At 41.5% G+C, this 25,521-nt stretch overlaps 1 protein-coding gene across 1 annotated transcript in view; it reads left to right on the forward strand.

The window, feature by feature from the left end:
- WDR70 (WD repeat domain 70) overlaps positions 1–25,521 on the forward strand; it is a 455,634-nt gene that overhangs the window by 419,062 nt on the left and 11,051 nt on the right. Inside the window, exon 17 of the mRNA XM_073621458.1 lies at positions 21,690–21,852. Coding sequence (XP_073477559.1) covers positions 21,690–21,852 — 163 coding nt within the window. The remainder of the gene's footprint in view (positions 1–21,689; positions 21,853–25,521) is intronic.

The following is a 25,521-nucleotide window of genomic DNA, read 5'->3' on the forward strand; positions in this document are numbered from 1 at the left end:
CTTTTTAAATTGACAGGACAAATCTGTGTACCACATGAGCATATACTGTAGCCAGTCTGTGGGAGCCAGAATTATTGTTGGTTGGTACCGGATCAAATACTTATTTTACTCACTGAACTGTAACTTAATTTATAACATTTGTATCATGTGTTTTTTCTGGATTTTTGGTTAATATTATGTCTCTATCATTTAAAATGCATCTATGATAAAAAAATTATAGACCCTTTATTTCTTTGTTAGTGGGCAAACATACAAAATCTGCAGGGGATCAAATAATTATTTTCCCCATTCTATTTAGGCTGGCCATTTGAATCTCCCTATGTTTTGGCAGCTTCTTCCAGAGGCAGGGGGAGGCAATCAAAGTCCCAACCTTTGAAACCCTGAACAGACCTTAACAATCGATCACTGCTCCCTTGACTACAGAAGGAACCAAAAGCTAAATTTGCCCAGCATCCTACACTGGGGGGTGGGGGGGCTGGGGGGTGCTACATAGCTCTCTGAATTCTCAGTTAAATTTTGCCTCACTTCATGTCCTGGTGACTACACCGTCACCCAGAGGGGATGTGAGGGAAATCCACAAGAACTATTACTCTACTAGTTTTTTCTTTCTGGTTGGCTTTTTTGATTTATCATTTAAAGTTTGTTGAGCCAGGTAATGTCAGCACGGCCACCCACAACTTGAATTGCAGCTGATTTAAGCCATGTATGGCCATCGTTATATAAAACCTCCATATAGTTCAGCAGGTCTAGATAGATCATATGAGCGCTTGTGTTACAATCGTTTTTTTTTTTTATCAGGCAACATATTTATTAGCTTTTTAGCTGTGTTTGGCCACTGTTGCTGTTCTTTGATCCTGAGCAGAAAAAATCCCATCAGTGTAAATGGCTTGAACAAGCTATAGATATTTTAATGGCATTATTGAAAGTAAAATGCTCATTCATGATGACAGATGCACTTTCACAAATAAAATTTTCATGCTGCTGGAAAAAATCAGTAGACATGGCCACATATAGGCAGACAGCGGCGTTCTATTATTAACTCTACAGTTACCAGTTCTTGGTGACCTTTTTCCTGGCAGTGACAGATCTAAAATATATCAGGTGCATTTTTCCCCTCTGCAGCCTTGTACGCTGTTTATGTTAAACTCTCTTTTACACATTTTTTGCATTGTTCATCCAGTCACTGCGCATTCCTTCTTCACAAAGACGTATTTAAGCACATTTTTGCACCTTTTGTTTTTAAAAGCGGGATGTCGCCAGTGTGAGAAATGAACTTTTTGCTGCGGTGTTAAATTCAGAGGCAATAAAAGGCCCACTTTTTGACTTGCAGATGCAGGTGTATTATTCATTTTGGAAATTTGCATATACCAACATATCATAATTGGTTAAATGTTCCTTAAACTACAGTGTATTACTAGTGAGCATATACTTTGTGCTAATACTATAATCAGTTTTTAACCTTGAAATATCTTTACATGGGACCTTTACATTTATTGCTCTCTAAAGTAGATGCAAATCCAATCATTAAAGTGTACCTTCATCCTCCCCTGCCCATAAACTGTTGTTTCACTTTCCGCAGCCTCCTGGAATTCCCATGTCATGTCCTAGGAGGCCATTGGGTTTTCTTTAATCGTACATCATGGGACACAGAGCCATAGTAGTTACTATGTGGGTTGTAGGCCACCTTCAGGTGCTGGACACTGGCACACCCTAAAAAGAAAGTCCTCCCTATATAACCCCTCCAATACCGGGAGTACCTCAGTTTTTTCGCCAGTGTCTAAGGTGTTGGTCACGAGTAAAGATGTGCTGTGCTCCACTGGAGCAATCCTTGATGGGGCTAGTTATGCAGCCGGATCCATTCAAAGTGTCTTTTAGGCCGAATTGAATGGCACCCGGGCCTCGTGTTCGAAGAAACAAGGTTTTGCCGGTAACGCTTCTCTTTTTAGAGAGCTGGACCCCGGGATCCAGTACTTTGGTATTTTTAGCCATAAAGTTTACTGGCGGGGTGCTATTACAGGTCCAGGAGTGTGGGTTCCCCGAGGGTCCCCGGTTCCTGAAGGTTTGTTAACGGAGCCCACCGTGAAGGGTGAAGATTGGGTCTGTTGGTTTTTACCACAGAAAACCCTGCGGCGGGAAAGGTAAGTGGAGTTTTTCTAAGGAATTTTAAATTTTCTTATGAAACGTCTCCTTTAAAAAAAAAAGTAAATGTTGTCATGCCGAAGTGTCACCACTAGGGGCTGTATAGAGCACGTACTTTCTCATGCTTTCCTCAGAGATCACGCTGTGTCAAGAAGCAGCAGGCTTTTTTCCTCCGGCTAGCAGGCAGACCTCCGGTAAGTTTTTGGGGGGGTTCTCCACCAGACACCCCCCACCTGGATAAAGCTCTTCCCCTCTGCCTGGAAAGGGGAAAGCTAAAAAATGATCGGCATGCCTACCGCCCCTGCAAGGCGGCTTGTCTAGATCTCCTCCTCACCATCCCTCCTTCACACACAAGACGATCCCGTCAGATTGTAGGCCTGCGCTCGCGTGGAAAAACTCTTTTGAAAGAGAAAGGAGGGGGGCGCGATGCAATGGAGGGGGCGGGGCTTAGCACAGCGTTGGCATCCTCCAACGTTCAGCGCAGGAGTGTGTTTTAAAGGACTCCATTTTTGCTGCTGCAAAACACACAAGAGCAAAGAGGGGCATGTAAAAGGTTTGATGACACAGGCATTCCTATTGACACATTTACTATTCGCATCAGGCTGAGCATTAATAGCAGCGGCAGTGGCTGGACTATTCCTCAAAGCAGTGGATGCGATTCTTCTGGTAGTACCTCTGCATTTATGCATTGGGCTATGGTCAGAAGGGGAGGTAGAAACACCCCAAAGGAGGGCTAAAGGGATCTCCCTCAAGCTCTGAAAACCTAAAACTCATCTCTACAATGACATCCTCCCTTGAGAGGGGGTGGCTGGTCAGAGTGAGCCTTCAGGGGCCATGGAATGTTTGCAACTGTTTACAACACTGCAGCCCCTGCCTATATTTCTAAAAAAAGTCTTTTTCCTCAGCCATGATAGCATGGGGAAAAGGTTAGTGTTTTTTTTTTTCTTCAAATATAAATTTTTATTATTTTTTTATAGACAGAGAGTCAGCATATACAACATATTACAGTGTTCCTCAGCAAAGTTAGTGTTCACAGGTGAATACATGACTTGGTGTAGAAGAGTACCATGATATTTATGGTTGAATATTCACTATTTGTAATTAACATTGGTTAATATAAATTAACTGAAACTGAAAATATAACCAAGATTTCTGTCATTGCTTCTTCGTAGTTTAATGTCTGGTGGAATCGTGTGTTCCCATAATTCAGAACCAGCTGAGAAATATTCCAGCTATTAAACCGTTGGGAGTACCAAGATTCCACGAAAAAAAAAGAAAAAAGATGGTATAAAGGAAACAGAAAAAAGAAAGAGAAAGAAAAGAGGAGAGGGGATTAGAGAGGGAGGTAGGGGAGGATAATAGAGGTATGGGGGGGGGGAGAGTTGCAGGGTCGGTAGACCCAGATCTACTATGTGGAGTGTCCTCCATGCTGTCGTACTATCAAGTAGCTAACATAGCCATATCTTCATCTGAGTATATGAACTTGCTCCAGAGTGTCCATGTCTGGAGATGTTGTTCCTGCTTGTTCTGTGCCGTTAGAACTAAGTTCTCCAATCTCCTGATCTCCTCCACTCTGCGCAACCATAACCCTATAGTCGGAGGTGAGCTTTTTTTCCATAATAATGGAATGCAAGATTTAGCTGCGTCTAATAAGTGACTTACTATCTATTTCTTATATTTTGGTGCCGGAATAGTAGTGGCATGCAGCAGAATGAAAGCTGGGTCATCACTTATCGGGTATTCCGTAAATTTTTGAGTGATCGTTCAGACTGTCGTCCAAAAATGTTGCAGCAGAGGGGAAAGACCAGAAGATATGAAGGTGCGTCCCTTTATCCGTTTGGCACCTCCAGCATTTATCTGAGGTAGCTGGGAAAAACTTGTGAAGTCTGGATGGGGTGTAGTACCATCTAGTTAATATCTTGTAGTTAAGTTCCTGAGTCTTTGTGCAGATGGATGATTTCAGGGAGAATCTGTTGATCGTTTGTTTTTGAGTGTTAGTAAACTGACATTGTAAGTCATTTTCCTATTTTTGTATGTATGTCAAGTCAGGTTGTTCTGTGGGGGAGTTAAGTAGAGCATACATTTTAGATAATACTTGAGGTAAGACTCCCTCGTCTCTACAATAGTCTTCGAAGATCGTCAAATTTTGATTAAATTGTGGTGGGTCGGGAATTGAGTGTAGGAAATGGTGTAGCTGTATTGCATCCCAGAACGGCATTTGGAATTGACCACCGTCAGCTGTAAGGGCTTGTAAGGAGGAAAAGTGTGATGCTCTGTCCTTTCCCGATGATGCAAGTGTCCTATAACCCTCCTGTTTCAGGCCAGGAGGGAAGGCAGGATTACCTAGTATAGGGTAAAGAGGGGAATTGTTAGTGGATAGGGATGTTGCAAGTATTGTGGATGCCCCTATCTGGAGGGTAGTACCAATGACCGGGTGTGACTTCAATGTTGGAGAAATTTGGTCAAAGCACCAGACTGCTCCCTTCAGTGTGGCCTCAGACTGTGCCTGTTCCAACTGTGTCCATAATTTGTTTTTATAATGGCGATTCCAATCTATTATTCTCCCTAAATGAACGGCTAGATAGTAATTTTTTAAGTCAGGAAGTGCTATTCCTCCATAGTGTTTGGGTAAGGTTAAGTAGCGTCTATGTAGCCTAGGTCTTGATTTTGCCCAAATAAATTGGGTAAATAGGGAATGTATTTGTTTAAAGTATTTAGGTGGGATCTTGATCGGTAGGGCTTGAAACAAGTACAGGAATTTTGGGAGTATAGACATTTTGAGCAAGTTACACCTGCCAAACCAGGAGTGAAGTCCCTTTTTCCAGTGTTCTAGCAGTAATCGAGTCTCAGTCATTAGGGGTTGAAAGTTGAGTTCAAAGGTACATTTTAAGTCGTTTGGGATTAAGGTGCCTAGGTACTTGAGGGACGTAGCCGCCCATTTAAATTTAAATTGTGATTTTTAGCGAGTCCATTCTACGTGGTGGAATATTGATCCCCATTGCAGCCGACTTATCGAAATTGATTTTTAAATTGGCTAAATTTCCATATCTATCGAAATCCTTGAGGAGATTTGGCAATGAAATCACTGGATTGGATAGAGAAAACAAGGTCATCTGCGTATGCAGAGATTTTATGTTGAGTACCTTTTACCGTCATACCCGATATGTCCGGGTTTGATTGTACTGTGCACAAGAAGGGTTCTAGGGTTAGGGCGAAAAGCAGTGTCTAGTCCCATTAGCTATTATGAAGGGGTCAGAGAGAATCCCATTTGCTTTGACTTGGGCCGTAGGTATAGAGTATACCTGAAATCCAGTGCAGCATTTTACTTCCTAAGCCTATCCGTTTGAGGACTGCTGTCATAAAGCCCCAATTGACGCTGTCAACCGCTTTCTCAGCATCTGTGCTGAGAAAGACGCATGGGGTCTTATTTTTGGTAGCTATGTGAATAAGGTTCAGTACTTTGGTGGTGTTATCTTGTGATTCTCTAGCAGGAATAAACCCCACTTGATCGAAGTGAATTAGGTCTGGCATGAACCGGGTCAATCTATTGGCCAATACTTTTGTGAATAGTTTAAGATCCACGTTCAGAAGGGAAATGGGCCTATAACTGCCGCATGCTGCCGGGTCTTTTTCTTCTTTTAGTATAATGGATATGTGTGCCCTCAGCATGTCTCTAGGAAAAGAGATTCCATCGCTTAGGTCGTTAAACAACCGCACCATATGGGGGCCTAGGAGAGATGATAAAGTGTGGTAATACTGCAGTGTGAGCCCATCTGGTCCCGGGGCTTTGCCTGGTTTCATCCCTTTCATTGCCCACAGTATTTCTTCTAAAGTAATGGGTTCTTCTAATTCTGAACTAGCCTCTGGTGTTAATTGGGGAATCTGGGATGCAGAGAGGTATTCATTTATTGTTGTGTCATTTGGAGGTCTAACAGGGAGATTATAGAGGGGTGTGTAGTAGTCCTTAAATTCCTTTGCTATCTGAGTTGGTGAGGTCTTCTTTTGTCCTGATGGGTCTATGACTTGGGGAATGTGTTAAGTCGATGACCCCTTACCGCTTTGGCTAGTAATTTCCCACATTTATTCCTTGACTCGTAAGATACTTTACGACAGATTTGTAGTGCTGCTTTGGCTCTATAATGTAACAGATCTACTGTTTGTTTTCTAAGAGACATCAGTTCTGTTTCCAGGGATGCGGTCGGTGTTGTTTTGTGTTTTAATTCCGCATCATGTATCTTCTAAAGGAGTTCGAGCAGCAAATGTTCCCTCTCTCTTTTTATGCGTGCCCCATGTTTAATGAACACCCCTCTGATCATAGCCTTGTGTGCCTCCCATAAGATTCCTGTGTCACAGTTGTCAATGTCATTTGTCTGGAAGTAGTGTTGCAGTTCAGTCTTAATGTCTGCTAGAACCTCTGGTGTTTGTAGAAGGCTTTCGTTGAGTCTCCAAAATCTGGATCTAGTGGTTAGGGAGGATGACAGGCAATATCGCATGGTAATAGGAGCGTGGTCCGACCAGGTAACATTGCCTATCTCTACTTTATGGACCGCCTCCAACTGTCTATGAGGTATGAATAAGTAATCTAATCTCAAATATACTTTATGTGGGGCTGAGAAATATGTATAGTCTCGTTGCCCAGAATGGTGTAATCTCCAGACATCAATTAGTTGGGCGTTATGTAAATCTCGTATTATACGTTTGTGTGTGCTCGGACTCATAGAAGAGGTAGTTGAAGAGGTGTCTACCGTGGGGTTTAGCGGTGTATTGATGTCTCCCCCCAGAACTAGCTGACCCTCCTGAAATTCCGTGAGTAAATTCAACGTACGGTGAAGGAATGTGTCTTGGTGATCATTGGGAGCATATATGATGGCTATGGTTACCTTCATATTCCTCAGTAGTCCCGTAGCCTCCCTGGCGGTTTTCCCAAGTGTGGCTCGGGGTTAAAATTCAGGACCATTAGCGGTAACCCCGAGCCACACTCGGGATTACATCGCAGGATCCTGGTGTGGCTTTACTTACCTTGTCCCCGGGATCCTGCGATGTCCCCCACGGTGTCTGCAGGCTCCGTCTTCCTCCGAAGCCTCTCCGTGCCAGGCTCCGCCCCCGTGCGTCACGCCGCTCGCAGGGAACGGAGCCTGGCACGGAGAGGCTTCGGAGGCAAATTTAAAAAAATGTAAAATCATAACACATACAGTACTGTAATCTTACAGATTACAGTACTGTATGAAATTATTTCACATCCCTTTTGTCCCCAGTGCTTTGTCCTATGCCCTGCATGCAGTTTTATGTTATATATACTGTTCTTTCTGCCTGGAAACTGGAGATTGTCCATAGCAACCAAAAAGTGTCCCTTTACATCAAAAGTGGCTTTAGACCAGCTAGAAAACAGCGATAGTAAATTAGAACACTTGCAGAATTGAGCGATAGTGAATCGTGGGGAAATTTATTTTATGATTAATTTTTGTTTTTTAATTATTTATTTTTATTTATTATATTATAATTTATGTTTTTGTGTTTCAAACTTTATCATACCTGGGATATCTACTAGACTCTTGTTTGGACAGATTTAAGTGTGTTATTGTTAAGAATTACAGACCTACAATATAAAACGCCAAATTTCCATGCAAAATAATTGTACCGCTTTCAGCACCTAAAATCCGAAATAATCATACCGCCAGGGAGGTTAACAAATGCGTAACGACCGTCCGGGTCTATTAGTGTGTCACTACATGTCCATGGTACCGTCCCTGATATTAGAATGGATACCCCTTTGGATTTGGTAGCTACGTTAGTAGCATGGTACACATGGGGGAAGTGTCGATTTTTGAGGCAGGTAGGTTTGTCCGTTCTGAAGTGTGTCTCCTGTATTAGCGCTACGTCAATATGAGCTCTTTTAAGATAATTTAATAGCATATGGCGCTTTTCGAGTATATTCAAGCCCCGTGCCTTTAAGGAGTAAATATTGATAGTATCCATGATCTCCCTAGTTGGGGGGGGGGGATGTAGGAAGGATTGAGGGAAGAAGAGGGGTATAGTGGGGTTAGAAAGGGTGAAGAGCTAAAAAAGTTTAGACGAAAGATAGGATAACATAAAGATGAGGCTACAGTCGAAGCCGTCAAAAAGACGGCAAATGACGAACAATAAAGTTGCCCTGTCCGTTAAACAAAAAGGTGCAAATAAAATAATATGCAAAGAAGTTCACCCTGGTAAGGTTAGTGGTTTTAATCGCATCCCAGATTGGGATAGAATGTGACAGTTTCCATTCCATTACCCAAGGACCCTCACACTGAGGATCTGGGGGCGGGAGATGTTTTCTCTCAGGCAACCGTGAACAGGCTGATGACTCCTCTTCTGAAGGGTCATATGTGGAAGGATCAGCTGCTCATTGTGGGTGCAATTCCTTACTGAAATTGGTCCGCTCCACTTTTTATGCTACCCTTAACTTGGTGTGTCCACTTCTTATTTTGGGTTCGCTAAAGCCTTCTCAAAGCTGTGTATGCCTTTCCTGTTCATTTCTTTGTTGGGAAAGTTTATGTATTCTGATTGGGATCACCCAGATAAGCATTTTTTTTCCCTCCTAAAAAGTTTTTTTTTTTATACTTTATCCTATGGAGGAAAAAACTTATTGAAGGTGGAAGATACCAGCAATTGACACTGCTATATCTTCTGATTAAAAGTTTGACTTGTCCGGCAGACAATGCTCAAATACTTAGGGATCCAACGGATAAAGAGTTGGAATTCCTAATCCTATTTTGGAATTTGTACATGTCAAAATTCTTGAGGGACCAGTTTAAACAGGTGCTCAAGGTTATCTCTGTTCAGCAGGCCCTGGATCTGGCAAGCTCCTAGTAGCTTTATGTTGGCAATAGACGCTGTGAGAGATTCTATCTTCAGGCCTCACACCTTTCGCTGGGCTGGTACATATGTATAAAATACTATGGGTGAAAAATTGGTCAGCCAAAAAAAACTCCTGGCTGGTTTTCCTTTTTGCGGTGAATAGCTGGTTGGATATCTTGGATAATTCATCCAAAGAATTTCTATCGGAAAGGTCCCCCTTTGCCATTTAAGAAAAGAAACCTACAAACAAGATACTGAAGCCTCCTTAGGAGAGGGCGCTCGCGGGGGGGGGGGGGGGGGGAGACTTCTGCAGTTCTCAAGGGTCTGGCAGAAAGAATGTCAAGACAGAGGGGTGGCTTCTTTAATAGCTCTAGAGTACAATCTGGGGTTTTCAAGAGTTCCTGTCTCCTTGTTTTCTCAGATCAAACGTTCTTAAAGATCCAGAGAGAAAGAAATCTCTTTCTAGCATTGGACCATCCTTTGGCAAAGAGTGGTTATGCTGGTCCCCATGAAAGAGCTGGGGTTGAGGTTTTATTCAAAAATTGGCAAAATCAAATGGAGATGTCAAACCCATTCTGGATCTCAAGAATCTAAACCGGTTCCTTGATATCTGCTCTTTTTCGCATGGAGTCAATACAATCAGTTGTCTCCATCCTACAAGGAGGAGACATTTTTGACATCAATCAAAGTCAAGGGTGCATACCTCCGTGGGCATATTTCCCCGCTCACTAGTATTATCCACTTCAAGGTAGAAAATCTTCATTTTCAGTTTGTAGCCCTGCCTTTCAGTCTAGCTACTGCACCTTGAGTGTTTACAGAGATTCTGGCCTCTCCTCTAGCCAGATTAAGGGCCCAAGGTATAACGATTAGAGTTTACCTAGATGATCGGCTCTTAATAGACCAGTCAGTAGCCCGCTTAGACCAAAGTATGGTCACCACATTCAACTACCTGTGATACCTAGGTTGGATTCTCAACCTAGAGAAATCTTCCTTAAAACCATTAAGGAGGTTATAGGTCTGTTTATAAATACACCCAGAAAAGGGTATTCTTGCCCCATAAAAGAACTGATTAAGGTGGTCGAAGCAAGATGAATCCTTCTATTCAGCTTGCATGAGGAAAAGATGGTGGCTTCATTCAAGGCCGTTCCTTATGCTCAGTTTCATTTGAGACTGCTGCAAAACAGTATCTTATTGGCTTGGAACAAGAGGGTTCAAACTCTAGTTTTTCCAATGTGTCTGACTCCAACGGTGCGCCGGAGCCTCAGTTTATGGTTAATAACCAAAAATCTGCAAAGGGGAAAATCCTACCGTTACCTGGGAAGTGGTAACAACATACGCCAACCTTTTTTACGTTGGGGAGCAGTCCTGGAAGAGGTAACTGTCCAAGAGAAGTAATAAGATCAGAAATAACCTTGCCCATTAACATTCTACAGATTGGGGCAGAGCGCTTGGTCCTGTGTGCCTGGACGTTTAATTACGGAGCTATCCTGTCAGGATCCAATCTGACAATCCCACAGCAGTGGCCTATATCAATCACCAAGGGGGTACAAGAAGTTGTGTGGTCCAGAGAAAGGTGTATCATATCCTATCTTGGGCAGAAAACAATGTACCTTGCCTATCGGCAGTTTTTCATTCTAGAGATAGAAATTTGGCAGGCGGTCTATTTTGAGTCTCCAGCAGTTTTTCTTGGGGAAAGGTTCCTTCACCCCGATATCTTTCTGACAATAGGTCAAAGATGGGAGATCCCAGACATAGATCTGTTTGCATCCAGGTTCGACATCTTTGTGTTGAGAACAAAGGATCCACTAGAATGCGGAACAGGTGCCTTGGTGTTCCCATGGAATCAGTTTTACTGATTTATGCATTCCCTCCTTTTCTGCATGCATCCACGATTTCGCAGGATCAAGCAGGAAGGGAAGTTGGTGATTCTTGTGGCCCCGGAGTGGTCCAGAAGATCTTGGTATGCAGAGATCATAAGGATGGCAGTAGGGGTCCCATGACTTTCTGCAAATGGGGTAAGGTATCAAGCTGGCCTTGAGTACTTTCTAAGGACAGGTCTCTGCATTATCGGTATTATTTCAACGACCACTTGCTTCGCATTCTTTGGTTCATAACTTTATTCAGGGGGTAACACGGCTTAATCTCCGGTTAGGTCACCCCTGAACCTTTGGGACTTGAATTTAGTTTTGTCGGCATTACAAAAACAGCCTTTTTTTTGAGCCGATACGACATATTCCCTTGGTCCTTTTTGACAAGGAAACTATTTTTTCTGGTAACCATATCTGCTGCATGAAGCGTATCAGAATTGGCTGCTCTTTTTTGTAAAGAGCCATATTATTGTTCACAAGGATAAGGTAGTATTGCGTCCTCGTCCTAACTTTTTACCTTAATTTTTTCCAGAACCCTGTTCTATGGAACGAAAATCACCACACTCTCTTGATGTGGTGAGAGCAGTCAAAGTCTACTTAACCGCTTCCCTCCCGCCGTACGCCAAATGACGTCCTCGGCTTTGAGCGGGGATATCTGAGTGATGCCTGTAGCTACAGACATCATCCAGATATCGTTTTTTAGAGCCGGTGAATCTGCGCAGGATAAGAACGATCATAGCGGCCTCTGCTAAAAAAAACATATATAATGTTTGGGGGTTCTATGTACTTTTCTAGCAAAAAAAATATGATTTTTACATGTAGGAGAGAAATGTCAGAATTGGCCTGGTAGGCAAGTGGTTAAAGACAACTGATCAGATTTGGAAAACAGATGTTTTGTTCGTATTGCCTGAAGGTCCTAAAAGAGGACAGGCAGTATCAAAATCTACTATTTCTAAATGGATTCGACAAGTAATCTTTCAAGCTTATTGTTTAAAGGGGTAGATTCCACCCTCTCAAATCAAAACGCACTCCTCTAGGGCTGTTAGTGCTCTGTGGGCAGTGCATCACTAAGCCTCCATGGCTCAAATCTGCAAGGCCGCAACTTGGTCTTCAATCCATACATTTACCAGATTCTATCAGGTAGATATAAAAAGGCATGAGGATATCGCCTTTGGGCGTAGTGCACTGCAGGCAGCAGTATAACTCCTCTAGTCTAATGTTGTCCTGATTCTGTTGTGTCTCCCTCCCCTCAGTTGGCACTGCTATGGGACAACCCACATAGTAACTACTATGGCTCTGTGTCCCGTGATGTGCGATTAAAGAAAATAGGATTTTTATAACAGCTTACCTGTAAAATTCTTTTCTTTTGAAGTACATCACAGGACACAGAGGTCCCGCCCCTCTTTCTAGTATACACGTGTATTGCTTTGCTACAAAACTGAGGTACTCCCGGTATGGGAGGGGTTATATAGGGAGGCAACTTCCTGTTTAGGGTGTGCCAGTGTCCAGCACCTGAAGGTGGCCTATAACCCACATAGTAACTACTATGGCTCTGTGTCCCGTGATGTACTTCAAAAGAAAAGGACTTTACAGGTAAGCTGTTATAAAAACCCTATTATCCTAGTGTGCATGCTCCGTAGTGTCTCATAGCCTAATACTTGACGTGGCGCCTGCAAGTCATCAGGGGGCCAGCTGCAAGAATGCAGATGAGACAGCTGGCTTCTTGATGACATCACATATGGAGATGCAGGACCCGTTACACAGCGATGGCTTGGTGTATCCCTACAGAACATCACTTAACATGTCAATCTGATTCCTCCTGTATTGATTTGTACTGTGGCTTTGGGGGATGTAGGTTTGAGGTTCCTCTTTAAAGTATGTAAGCTTGAGTATATGAATGCAATTTCAAAAGACATTTTCAATAGTTTTATATCTGCTGTAATAAAATTGGGTGATCCTACCATAGATGCTTTCTGCAGGCACTTCCTATTACAGGAGGAAAATTTTCTGTTCCGGTCTCCCAATTTTGTCCTGTGTTGTCAACCTGTCATATGCTCTTCTAATAGAGACTGTGGTAATGCACATTGCACAGGTATTCACAGTCCACGGTTCTCATCCTGAGAAATTGCCATTGTGTTTTATACACAGCAAACTAAATGTCAATCAGTTAGGGTTTTCATGTACTTTAAAGTAAACCTCCAAGCACATAGCTACATACACAGATCAAATATGGTAGAGCAGTTTTACCTCCAAAAGGATTTACATTTCTGTGCATTCAATTTTGAGATTTACATTCCTGTCTGGTAGGGCCACATCTACTTATCAACTTGATACTGAGCTATACCGCAGGAGATAGTAAGGCTGGCCATACATGGTCGAATTTTGAAAGAATTTTCTTTTGAAAATCAGAAATTTTGAGCGTTTTGTGATCCAATGGTGCCACCATTGATTTAGAAATTTGACTAACCAAGCCTTCAATTTCATCTCATGTTGCTACAGAAAAGGATTTCCGTGGCTGGGAATCTTTTCTTTCCGAGAATTTTCTTTTCTTGCACTCATGCACATTTCTTTTTCGATTACATTTTTCGCACGATTCTCCCATCATTGATTAAAAAAATCGTTTGTTTTTCAAAAAATTTCCAACATGCCGATTACTCAAGTTTGATTGCTGTATGAAAATCGGCTGTTGCTGCAGCCCACTAATGGTACGACATTCGAACAAAAATTCTTAGATAAGATTTTCAAAAGAAAATTCTTTTGAAATTCAACCCATGTATGGCCTGCCTAACTCTGGAGGAGCTGCAGAGATCCACAGCTCAGGTGGGAGAATCTGTCCACAGGACAACTTCTAGCCGTGCTCTCCAAAAATCGTGCCTTTATGGTAGAGCGGCAAGAAGAAAGCCATTGTTGATATAAAGCGATAAAACGTCCTGTTTCCAAGAAGCCATGTGGGGGACACAGCAAACGTGGAAGAAGGTGCTCTGGTCAGATGAGACCAAAATTGAACTTTTTGGCCTAAAAGCAAAATGCTGTGTGTGGCGGAAAACTAACACTGTACATCACCCTGAACTCACCATCCCCACCGTGAAACGTGGTGGTGGCAGAATCATGTTGTGGGGATGATTTTCTTCAGCAGAGACTGGGAAGCTGGTCAGAGCTGATGAGAAGATGGATGGAGCCAAATACAGGGCAATCTTAGACGAAAACCTGTTAGTCTGCAAAGGACTTGAGACTGGGCAGGAGGTTCACCTTCCAGCAGGACAACGACCCTAAAGATACAGCCAGAGCTACATTGGAATGGTTTAGATCAAAGCATATTCATGTGTTAGAATGGCCCAGTGAAAGTCCAGACCCAAATCCAATTGAGAATCTGTGGCAAGACTTGAAAATTGTTGTTCAGACGCTTTCTATCCAATCTGACAGAGCTTGAGCTATTTTGCAAAGAAGAATGGGCAAAAATGTCACTCCTTTAGATGTGCAAAGCTGGTAGAGATGTCCCCAAAAAAGACTTGCAGCTGTAGTTGCAGAAAAAGGTGGTTCTACAAAGTATTGACTCAGGGGGGTCGAATATAAATGCACGCCACACTTTTCCCATATTTATTTGCAAAAAAATTTGAAAACCACCATTTTACTTCCACTTCACAATTGTGTGCCACTTTGTGTTGGTCTATCACATAAAATCCCAATAACATACATTTACGTTTTTGGTTGTAACATGAAAAAATGTGGAAAATTTCAAGCGGTATGAATACTTTTTCAACGCACTGTAAATACAAACACAACATATTGCACATTAAAAAAAGGGAGAAACACAAGGAGAACAAAAAAATGTTACTTCTATCCCAGCTTTCATTCATGGTGCCTAGGCAAGGGTGATGTCACGAGCTCCTGAGTGTTATTAGTATTCCCAATCTACTAAGAAGATACCCCTTAGCAGTGAGGCACTTTCACTGTTCACTTTGCCCCTGTGCAGGATCTTTCTGTAATAAGGACCGATCACTACTGCTCTCTCTCCTTCTGTAGGGTGACTGGTCTTGTCTCCACCCCCTCCTGTAGTTTTGCTTTGTGCAGCACAGGGCCAATGTCACTGTTGCTTTTACAAAGTAATATCTGAGCTTTTTAAAACTACAGGCATACCCCACTTTTAAGTACACAATGGGGTTTATTTACTAAAGCTGGAAAGTGCAAAATTAGGCTCACTTCTGCATAGAAACCAATGAACTTTCAGGTTTTATTACCAAAGCTTAATTGAACAAGCCGAGGTTAGAAGCTCATTGGTTTCTATGCATAAGTGAGCCTAATTTTGCACTTTCCAGCTTTAGTAAATAAACCCCATTGTGTACTTAAAAGTGAGGTATGCCTGTATTTGGTACACACAACATTGATTTATTTCCTTTGGGCGGCCGGTGTTCAGTTTAAAAGTATAGTGAACTTTAAAAAAAAATTAAGGGAAAGTTACGTTTCTGGTTCCAGTTGATATTTTCCTATTGCTTTGTAGAGTATAAAATATTCTTTTAGCTGTTAATGGCAGAATTTATGACTTCAACATTCTGTTGATCTGCTCCCATTATGTGATTTAGAGTATTTGGATTACAGCTATGCATGATATCAGTCAGTGAAATATTGTTGGGTAGATTATCGTAGCATTTATATTTCTAAAGTTTCCCGTCCAGATTTGTTTCATTCATACGTCATTTGCTGTCTGTGCTCTGTGTTTTTTTCCCTGAAATGCACTTGTTGCTGTGTGGCACTCCTGCAGTATGTGCCGGAAATCTGATAAGCTTTACCCAGCATGATGAAGTGCTTCTCTTATGATGTAACCTGAGTCTTGGTGGTGAAAGGTACGATGACATACAGCAGGTCCACAACATATATCACACATGGGCGAAGGTCAGAATAAACAGAGGCAACCTGCTCTGCTCAGCTCCTGTGTGGAATCCTGCTGTAATGAAGCATGTGGTACCTGTAAACTGTTAAAATAGGCTCCCCTGGAAACTAGGTACCAGGAGGTGCCAAATAATAGCTTTAGGTCAACTATCATCTCCAGAGCACCATGGGAACCCATGGCAGTTCCTATACGAAATTCAACATTCTGCAATTGGTATTTGTATACACCTAAGCTGGCCCGCTTGTAAAGATTTTTTTTTGTCCAGCAAATTCATAGGTTTCACCATCAATGCTAAACAGCATGAATGGACAAATCTCCCGTTACCAGCACCCACAGCTGTCAGAATATTTCAGAGGTGATTGGTTTGCATTACTCAATCCTAATTTTTTCAACCTGGGTGGTGGGGGGCAGGGCCACCCATGGCTGAGGTTTGTCCAAATTCACAGAATTCAGCTGAAACTTGGGTGTACGCCCAGCTTTGATCATGCCATGATGTGAACATAATAAATTCTGTTGCAAGGACTTAGGTAAAAAGTGACGGGGTGGGTGGTGTGCCTACATGTCCCACACCCCCAGTTTCAGCAATTATTTGAAGGGCACAGCAGTGTTCCATGCCTAAAGCCCAACTTTGGGTAAATATATATATTTATTTATATATATATATATATATATATATATATATATACAGTATCTCACAAAAGTGAGTACACCCCTCACATTTTTTGTAAATATTTTATTCTATCTTTTCATGTGACAACACTGAAGAAATGACACTTTGCTACAATGTAAAGTAGTGAGTGTACAGCTTGTATAACAGTGTACATTTGCTGTCCTCTCAAAATAACTCAACACACAGCCATTAATATATATATATATATATATATATATATATATATATATATATTTGATCCCTTGCACATTTTGTAAGTTTGCCCACTTACAAAGAAATGAAGGGTCTATAATTTTTTATCATAGCTGTATTTTAAATGAGACAAAATATCAACCAAAAATCCAGAAAAAACACACGATACAAATGTTATAAATTGAGTTGCAGTTCAGTGAGTAAAAGAAGTATTTGACCCAAAAGCAAAACATGACTTAGTACTTGGTGGAGAAACCCTTGTTGGCAAGCACAGAGGTGAGACTTTTTTGTAGTAGATTACCAGGTTTGCACACATTTTAGGAGCATGCGCTGTAGGTAACCGGCTGTGAAGCCAAAAGGCTTCACTGCCGGTTTCCCTTACGACGAATGTCAACGGCAGCCGATCCGAAAATCAGCTGGGGTGCTGACATCGTGGGCTCCCTGGACAGGTAAGTTTCCTAATATTAAAAGCCAGCTGCTAACTTTTTTTTTTTCCCCCAGGCCGCTTTAAGGTTGTTGCAATGCATTGTAATGTGTTGAAATGCAGCATGTTTAGTTTTCATCCAACGTACACCAACAGTGTGTTGGTGTAAGCTGGACCTTTTTGGAAAAAATTCAGTTTGTCATTGAATTGTACCTACAATGTGCAATGCAGCCCCAACATACAGTATGTAGTTTGAAAGGGCCCTTAGAGGAAGTTTGGACCACACTTAAGAAGGTTTTTTTTTTTTACCTTCCTTTGGATCAGCTATGCATTTAGGCTGAGTTCACACTTCTATAATCCAACTCTAAGTGAGATTATGTAGTAATACTTAGATGTGCATATTCCATGGGGTCAAAATGGCACTGGAATCGCACCAAAACAGCAAAGGAATCTTTACCATAATCGTTCCATGCTGAGTCGCATTGATGTGAATGAACACTATTGAAAACAATGTGGTTTTCATTGTCATGTGATTCTGTGTGACCCAATTTGCATCTAAAATCGCACTAGTGTGAACCAGTCCTTATGGTTCTGAGGATGCAAGGTTTTTTTTTTTTTTTTGTTTATCTATTGTTTTGGTTGAAGTCAATAAACTTGTCCTTTTATAGCTTAACTCTGTAATAGGTTTAAGGTTTTTTTTTTTAAGTTCAGTTACGAGGTGCCATAATTTACCATTATTGTGAGTAAAACTTTAGCTTTGTTACAACATGCTTATGGTGAACATTCCATAGAAATCAAGGTTTTTTTTAATGGCATAGGACGTTTAGGACACTATGTGAACCCTCGTCTGCTCAGATTGAAGATTGAGCGTGCGAATGATGGCGGAAAAAAAATTAACATGAACAAGGAAACAGTGCAGCAGATTCTAACAGAGGATTTGGGAATGAGTTCTTATCAGTACCTGCACCCACCTCAGAGCGACATTAAAATACTAAATTGATATTTGGGAAGAACTTGAAAAACTTAGAGGAAGCCCTCATGAACATAAGTAGAGCTTTCAAACCCTCCAAAGATAATGTTCCTTGCGTGAATCAAAAACAGGACCCCAGCACTGCAAGGCCTTCAAGTAGAATGTCATGAACATGAACAAGGAAACCGTGCAGCAGATTCTAAAAGAGAATTTGGGAATGAGAAAGATTACCACAAAGATGGTGTCTTTCGAATCTTGACAGTAGATCAAAAAGAATGTTGTCTTCAAATTTCATTTGATCTTTTTGAAGAATGCAGAGGTGTTTGATAGGGTTATTACCAGTCCATTTCGGGAATTAAATTGTCACACCTCGTATGCCTCTATTCATAAAACTCACAGAATACACAGCTCAGTTCTTATCAGTACCTGCACCCACCTCAGAGGGACATTAAAATACTAAACTGATATTTGGGAAGAACTTGAAAAACTTAGAGGAAGCCCTCATGAACGTAAAGAGAGCTTTCAAACCCTCTAAAGATAATTTTCCTTGTGTGAATCAAAAACAGGACCCCAGCACTGCAAGGCCTTCAAGTAGAATGTCAGAGGATTACAATCTCATTGTGAGTGACTGTTTTAGGACCTTTCACATATGATGCACAGATCTATTAGTCAGGCATGTTATTATGAAGACATAATAATCCTAACCACAGTGGTCAGATAACCGCTATTCCCTTGGACCTGACTGATGGGCCTTTCCAGGGTTTTGGTCATTTTAGAAGTTCTTGACATTTGTGGTTACAGCGACGTGAGTTATGCAATTCAATTCCAGTGGCCAGGCACGAGTAAGGGGAGCGTGCTTGTCCTACCAAAACAGATACGTAATCTTAGATCTGCTAGACTCTTTGATGCCAAGTGCCAATGTGTCACAGAGGAAGCGAGTGTTCAAAAGAATGCCTTAATAGAGATGTCTGCAATTACTGGGCTATGAATAGCCATGTTCACTGCTGTGAGTCACAGCAAAGTTGTAGAGCCCCCGGAGTCTGACACTTGCACTCATTCTCTTCATGGCACGGCTCCAAGGCAAAGCTAATAGTATTAATAGCCCCATCTCATAGTTTTCAGCATTGCTTTACAGGTGTATGGCACTACATACAGGGCTGCTATGCCGGGCCTAACCAGAAAAAAAACTTTTGTTTGGCTGTTGGGATGTAAGATCAACTTTGATTTCCTGATGAAATAAGACAGAGCTAGCCAGACTCCAACAGTTTATATCGATCATACTCACTCTCTCTCTCTCTCTCTCTCTCTGACACTCTCTCTCTCTCTCTCTCTCTCTCTCTCTATATATATATATATATATCTATATCTATAAAGATATATATATATATAGTTTTTTTCTCAGAGAATAGGTGTTGGAACTCCCTACTTCTGAGTCGCCCTTCGTCTCTACCCTTACCCACCTTCGAGCACCGTCCCTTGGTTCCACCTCCCAGCACCACCTCATTTAGAGAATACAGAACCAAGTATCATTTTGTTGTGCTAAGTAATTTGTATGGCATTTATTAATGATAACATGAAAATCAACATGGAACCCCTGCAACAAAATATCATCCCAGCAATAATAGACCCCCAGCAGCAACAACAGATCTCCCAACAGCCAGCATTAATAGATTATCTAGCAACCAGACACAATAGACCCCTCCCTCAATAGCATATCCCTTACAGCAACAATTGACCCCCAGCAACATAAGCCCCTCCAGCAACAATAGACCGCCAAGCAAATATAGAACCCCCCTAGCAATAATAGATCCCCCAGCAGCCAGCATCAATAGACCCTCCAGCACACCCCAGCACCTGTTGCCATTGCATACATTCGGTGCTGGAGTTGCCGGAACTACGTTCGCCCATGTTCCTGCTGAAAAAAATCCCCCTGTGTATGTGTGTGTGTATGTGTATGTGTGTGTGTGTATATATATATATATATATATATATATATATATATAATTTGTTGACTGGGTGTCATTGGCATCATCAAAGGTGGTTGAGTGATACATGCTCCTGTCTCTCAACTGGCTTATGTCAGTGCTGTAACTGATACTGCAGAAAACCAAAGAGGAAATACACAATTGTGCACATACAGTACAAAACTCCAGGAATTGTCACCATTAAAAATTTTAACCAGCAGTGATCACTTAACTGTGCTTTCTGGTCTGGTTTTCTGTCTATCTGTGCAAAGATTTTACCTAGCCCACATAAAGCTTTAAAGAAGAAGTACAGCCAAAGCTCATTTGGCTGTACTTCTGTGGAACACAGGAGTGCAGTTCGTTCTGTACTCCTGTGATGCATTTTTAGCAGACAGCAGGCTGAAGGTCGCTGTCTGTTGACGTCACAGAGCTGGTCCAGGATCGGGAAGGATCACAACCATATGTTCGGGATCCGCCCACATGCCCGGACCGGAATCCGACTCAGTCCTCTCGGACTGATGCTGCATACACCTAGGTAAGTATGATTCTCTCTAAAAAAAAATAAATAAAAATGTTCAAGCTGGTTAGCTTTCATTATTACAAGAGAAGGAAGCCATAGGGGTTGATTTACTAAAGGTAAATCGGCTGAACACTTTGCAAGGAAATTTGTAGGAAAAATGTATTTGAGCCCTAATCTGCCATAATTCAGCAGTTCTAGACCTGTCCACTGGGATTTAAAGGAGTGATTTGCATGGCTCCACCCATGTTTATTTTACAAACAAACCTTGTTCTTATGGGTTTGAAATCTAATCATTCAATTATAAAAAAAATCACATTGATTATAATAAAAAAAAATTAAAAAATACGATCATTGCTCATATGGGGCTAATGGTGGCACTAGGTCCTATTAAGAGCTTGTCAAATGTATAGGATTGAGAGTAGTTTTGTATTCAAACGTTGAGCAAGTGGTAATCAATGGGCCCAGATCTACATCGATCCATCTACTGTCCTAATTCACCCCCTTCCAAGTATAAAATCTAGTTGTATAGGAAGATATGCTTGAATGTTCATGTTCATATGCTTGAATGCCCAATCCGGGTAAAATGCATTAGATGGGCATAGTCAAGGCCAGGAACTGTGCAGAAGTTGGTGGCTTTTGAATAAACCTAAATTGCTGATATCGTTAGACTTTATACTTTGGTGCTCATATAAGCCATGCAACTCATACATCAATTCATAGTTTTTTTTACTGGCATTTTTGTTTGTTTTTATGTTGTAAAATATCCTTCTCTTTTAAGAGCAGTGATATATTAAATATATATATATATATATATATATAATTTGATTTTATTTTTTTGTGCAACGACTAAACCCAATGGTTCAAGGAACTCCCTGGATATGAAATTTGGTGATTCATAATACAAGGATGCCTCAAGTCATAATTATGAGCCCACAACAGTTCTTTCAGTAATCAGAAAAATATTACAATAATTCAGAGCTTTCAACAAACAGAAAACAAACCACCAGCAGCTTTGTACTGTTTGTCAGTGTAGAGCTTGTGTGTAACATATGGAATAGTGTTCCACTAGGCCGAATAATATGAATAACAATACTGGAGTTTCTACATCATTTATTTATATGAAGCTCTTCTGTTGGGATAATCTTGGTCATAGATTTTTATATGCTTGTGTCATTTTCATAGTTGATCCTTAATGACTTGTTGCTGTAATATTGCAGGTCGTGGTGGGCGTGTGGGCACTCATGGAGGCACCCTGTCCTCCTTCATTGTGAAAAACATTGCCCTGGACAAGACCGATGACAGTAACCCAAGGGAAGCCATCCTTCGTCATGCCAAAGAGGCAGAACAGAACCCCTACTGGGTTGCACCAGCGTATTCTACGTAAGTATATTCTGCATGCCATTCTGTTTTTTCTTCACTATTGTATCACCGAATATTAAAATGTTAATTTCAGACAATGTTAACAAGTGATTTGTTTTCTACAGAAGCTTATTGGACTATTTATTGTTGCGATAGCCACTGCTACTTGAGGGCTGACCGTCACCCATTCGCTTTCGTACAGTGGAAGGTTCAAAAGTTTAGAAGGGAGGAGTGATCAACAGTGATGTTGTATTTCAAATAAAACCCTTACCTTGAAAGTAAAATAAATTAAAAACTAAATGTTGATGTTGGACTCCATGATGGTTGCCACATGCATTGGAAGGGTTCTGTAGTAATGGAGGCGGTGGGTGGGTTTATAATACTATCTCAACGTTACTCTTCTCTCCCACTTAGCCTGGAAAGTGTGCACATCACCTGGAAACACACACAAGGTGCAAAGCACCCCCAGAATGGCACCCCAATGCACAGGTACAGTAGGTACCAACAGACCTGCATTGCATTGTGGTGCGAAGAGTACAGTCCGTTTTTTTCTAAGACCGGCCATACACAGTTCAAATCGTGGCTGGTTCAGCAGGAGATTTGAACCGTTATTGGGCAAGGCTGAATGTACCAAGTAGATCGATCAACTTGGGTAGAACCAGCCTGACGCATTCCCTTGAGATTATATAGCAGCTGCTAGCGATAATCACTGTCTTCTCCTGGCGGGAACGGCTTCCCCTGCCTGGCCCTGCCCCCATGCTGGAAGCAGACAATGACTCCCCAGGAGGGATTCCCCTGTCAGCACTGTCTGTGTTGTCACACAACACTGTGTTGTCAACCACGGGTCACATTGTGTACGGCCGGCCTTACATTGTCATGCTTTGTCAATGTTCTTGACAAACTAGTGGAGACTAGAGTTGCACGATTCTGGCCAAAATGAGAATCACGATTTTTTTTTTGCTTAGAATAAAAAGATCATGATTCTCTCACGATTCTCGCGACGTAAAATCTTTCACATTATACAAAAAATGGGCTAACTTTACTGGTTAGTTTTTTGTTTTTTTTAATTCATTAAAGTCATTTTTTTCCCCAAAAAATTGTATTTGAAAGACCGCTGCGCAAATAAAATATTGCAACAACCACCATTTTATTCTCCAGGGTGTCTACTAAAAAAATATATATAATGTTTGGGGGTTCCAAGTAATTTTCTAGCAAAAAAAAATGATTTTAACTTGAAACCAATGTCAGAAAAAAGGTTAAGTGGTTAAACTTCTTTCACTTAGGCTTCATTCTCACGAGGCGGATCCGCTGCCACGGAGTCCGCCTCTGTCCGCCAGCTCAGCGAGAGATCTCTCCGTTGATCTCCGCTGAGCTGGCGGATGACAGGTCCCTCTCTGCTCACTGAGCGGGAGGGGCTTGTGGAGCGCCACTGGTTACGGAGAGATCGGACGAAAACGGACAGCATGTCTGTTTTCATCAGATCTCACCCGAAACGATCCGCCAGGGACGGATGCAAACGTAGGGCCATCCATCTGATTTTAGCGGATCGGACCGGGTCGGATGTCAGCGGACATGTCACCGCTGACATCCATCGTTCCATAGACTAGCATGGAGCGCCCGTTCAGGTCCGCCGACAAAACTGACAGGCGGACCTGAAAGGTCCAACAGTGTGAAAGGGGCTTTATACACAAAGTCTATTCCATTGACAAACTGTTACAATGTTTATACTTCAGTTCAACTGATAAAGAATGTTTTGATTCTTGGCAGACTGCCCTGTTTTTTCCTTCCTTTCTATTGACAGCTGTGGCATCAGAAGAGCAGAGAGAATTCTTTGCATAGAAAGAATCGGGAAACGCTTTATTTAAGATCGAGATAACGATTCTTGACGATTGTGGAGACCTTAACATTTTAAACTGCACTGCTAACCATGTGATTATGTGCAATAAGTGCTTTCCACATGTTAAAGAAAACTTTCAGCTTATTATATCTAAAATGTTTGAAATCTTTGAACATATCTTTTAAAGTTAATTCCTTCTCGCTGCCTGTGTGTGTAGAGTAAAGCCAAGCAGATTTCTATGAGGCCAAGAGACTGATATGTCTCCTGGACCCATAGAGGTCTGTGGAGTTCTACTGCACATGTGCAGGCAGTGGGACGTGAACTAGGCAATTAATAACAGTGCTGATGATATCCTAACTTCAATGATCGCTGCACATTCCATAAATAAGCTCTCATCCCCAGAAGTCTCCTGACGATAATAACTTGTATGCGGCTCTCTTTAGTAGGTAATGTGACATGTACTGTATAGGCTGCAAATTAGTTATTGATTACGAGAGACTTCCTGCACCGGTATGTGATTGCCGATATCTGCGGAGATCCTGCAGGTTAGAGGAGACCAGCAGCACTGTCACTAAATGAAGCGTCCACTCTAGGGGTAGTGTGATGTTTTTACCATTGTGTCACCACCATTCACGCACCAGGTATGCGTGCTATTTTGGCTTATCCAAAAACCACTAGCACATTTACGCAGTAGCATTGACATGTAAAGGGTAACTCCACTTTTGTGGGGGAAAAAAGCAATTAATAAAATAATATTGCAAATACACAAGTCGTATTGTGATTAAACGTTATTAAAAATGACCTTGACTTTTCAATCTGCAACCCTGTAATTTTCTGTAAAATTCAATATGGCTACATGGAAGTGTTCTGTGCACAAATGCACTTAAAATACAAGTCAGATTTTAGGCATCCTCTGCAACAAAACTGTAGATTTTGGTGAGATACTCCCAAAGGGAATCCACCTCTAAAGGGATGCAAATATTGCCACTTTCCTCATTAGAACCCTGCAGGTGCAGCTGCTGATTGATAATCATAATTCACTCCTATACAGATTATTTTTAGACATGGACACAGACAAACAAACAGCTATTTCCATAGAATAACTAAAGGTAGGAATTTGCAACAAAGTTTGTTAAAATCGTTACAGTGTATACAAAGATCACCCAGAGGGAATGTTTTTCTTTCAACAAAAGTGGAGTAATGCCCCCGTACACACGGTCGGATTTTCAGACAGAAAATGTTTGATGGGAGCTTGTTGTCGGAAATTTCCGACTGTGTGTAGGCTCCATCGGACATTTTCCATCGGAATTTCTGTCACACAAAATTTGAGATCTGGATCTCAAATTTTCCGACAACAAAATCCGCTGTCATTTATTTCGATCATGTGTACACAATTCCGACGCACAAAGTTCAAAAAGGGGTTGGAGGCCTGATCCCCAGTCAGGCGACCAAAGAATGGAGCATATTGGACTATTACGGTACAGTAATTAAGGGTAACCATAAGAGCAAGTAACGGCAGTAATAAAAATTATAATTCATTTATTGATGCAACGGACAGAACATGATAATACAAAAACACTTAATAAAGGTACAGGCATATCACCAATGGATTCAATAGTATACAGTACAGCACAAAATCTCAGATATCCTATTCCTCGACTAGTTTCGCGGACACAATCCGCTTCATCAGGAGGGAATCTGGAGATGAGTATTTCTGACTAAACAGTCTGAACCTGACAATTAAAAAATACGAGGTTTACAAAAATACATGATCAGACAATTTAGGTGTTATGGGTTTATGTCTTGGTGGGACCAATTAGGGTGTTATGGGTTTATGTCTTGGTGGGACCATT

Source organism: Aquarana catesbeiana, linkage group LG01, assembly GCF_042186555.1.
Source record: "Aquarana catesbeiana isolate 2022-GZ linkage group LG01, ASM4218655v1, whole genome shotgun sequence".
Classification (NCBI taxonomy): Eukaryota; Metazoa; Chordata; class Amphibia; order Anura; family Ranidae; genus Aquarana; species Aquarana catesbeiana.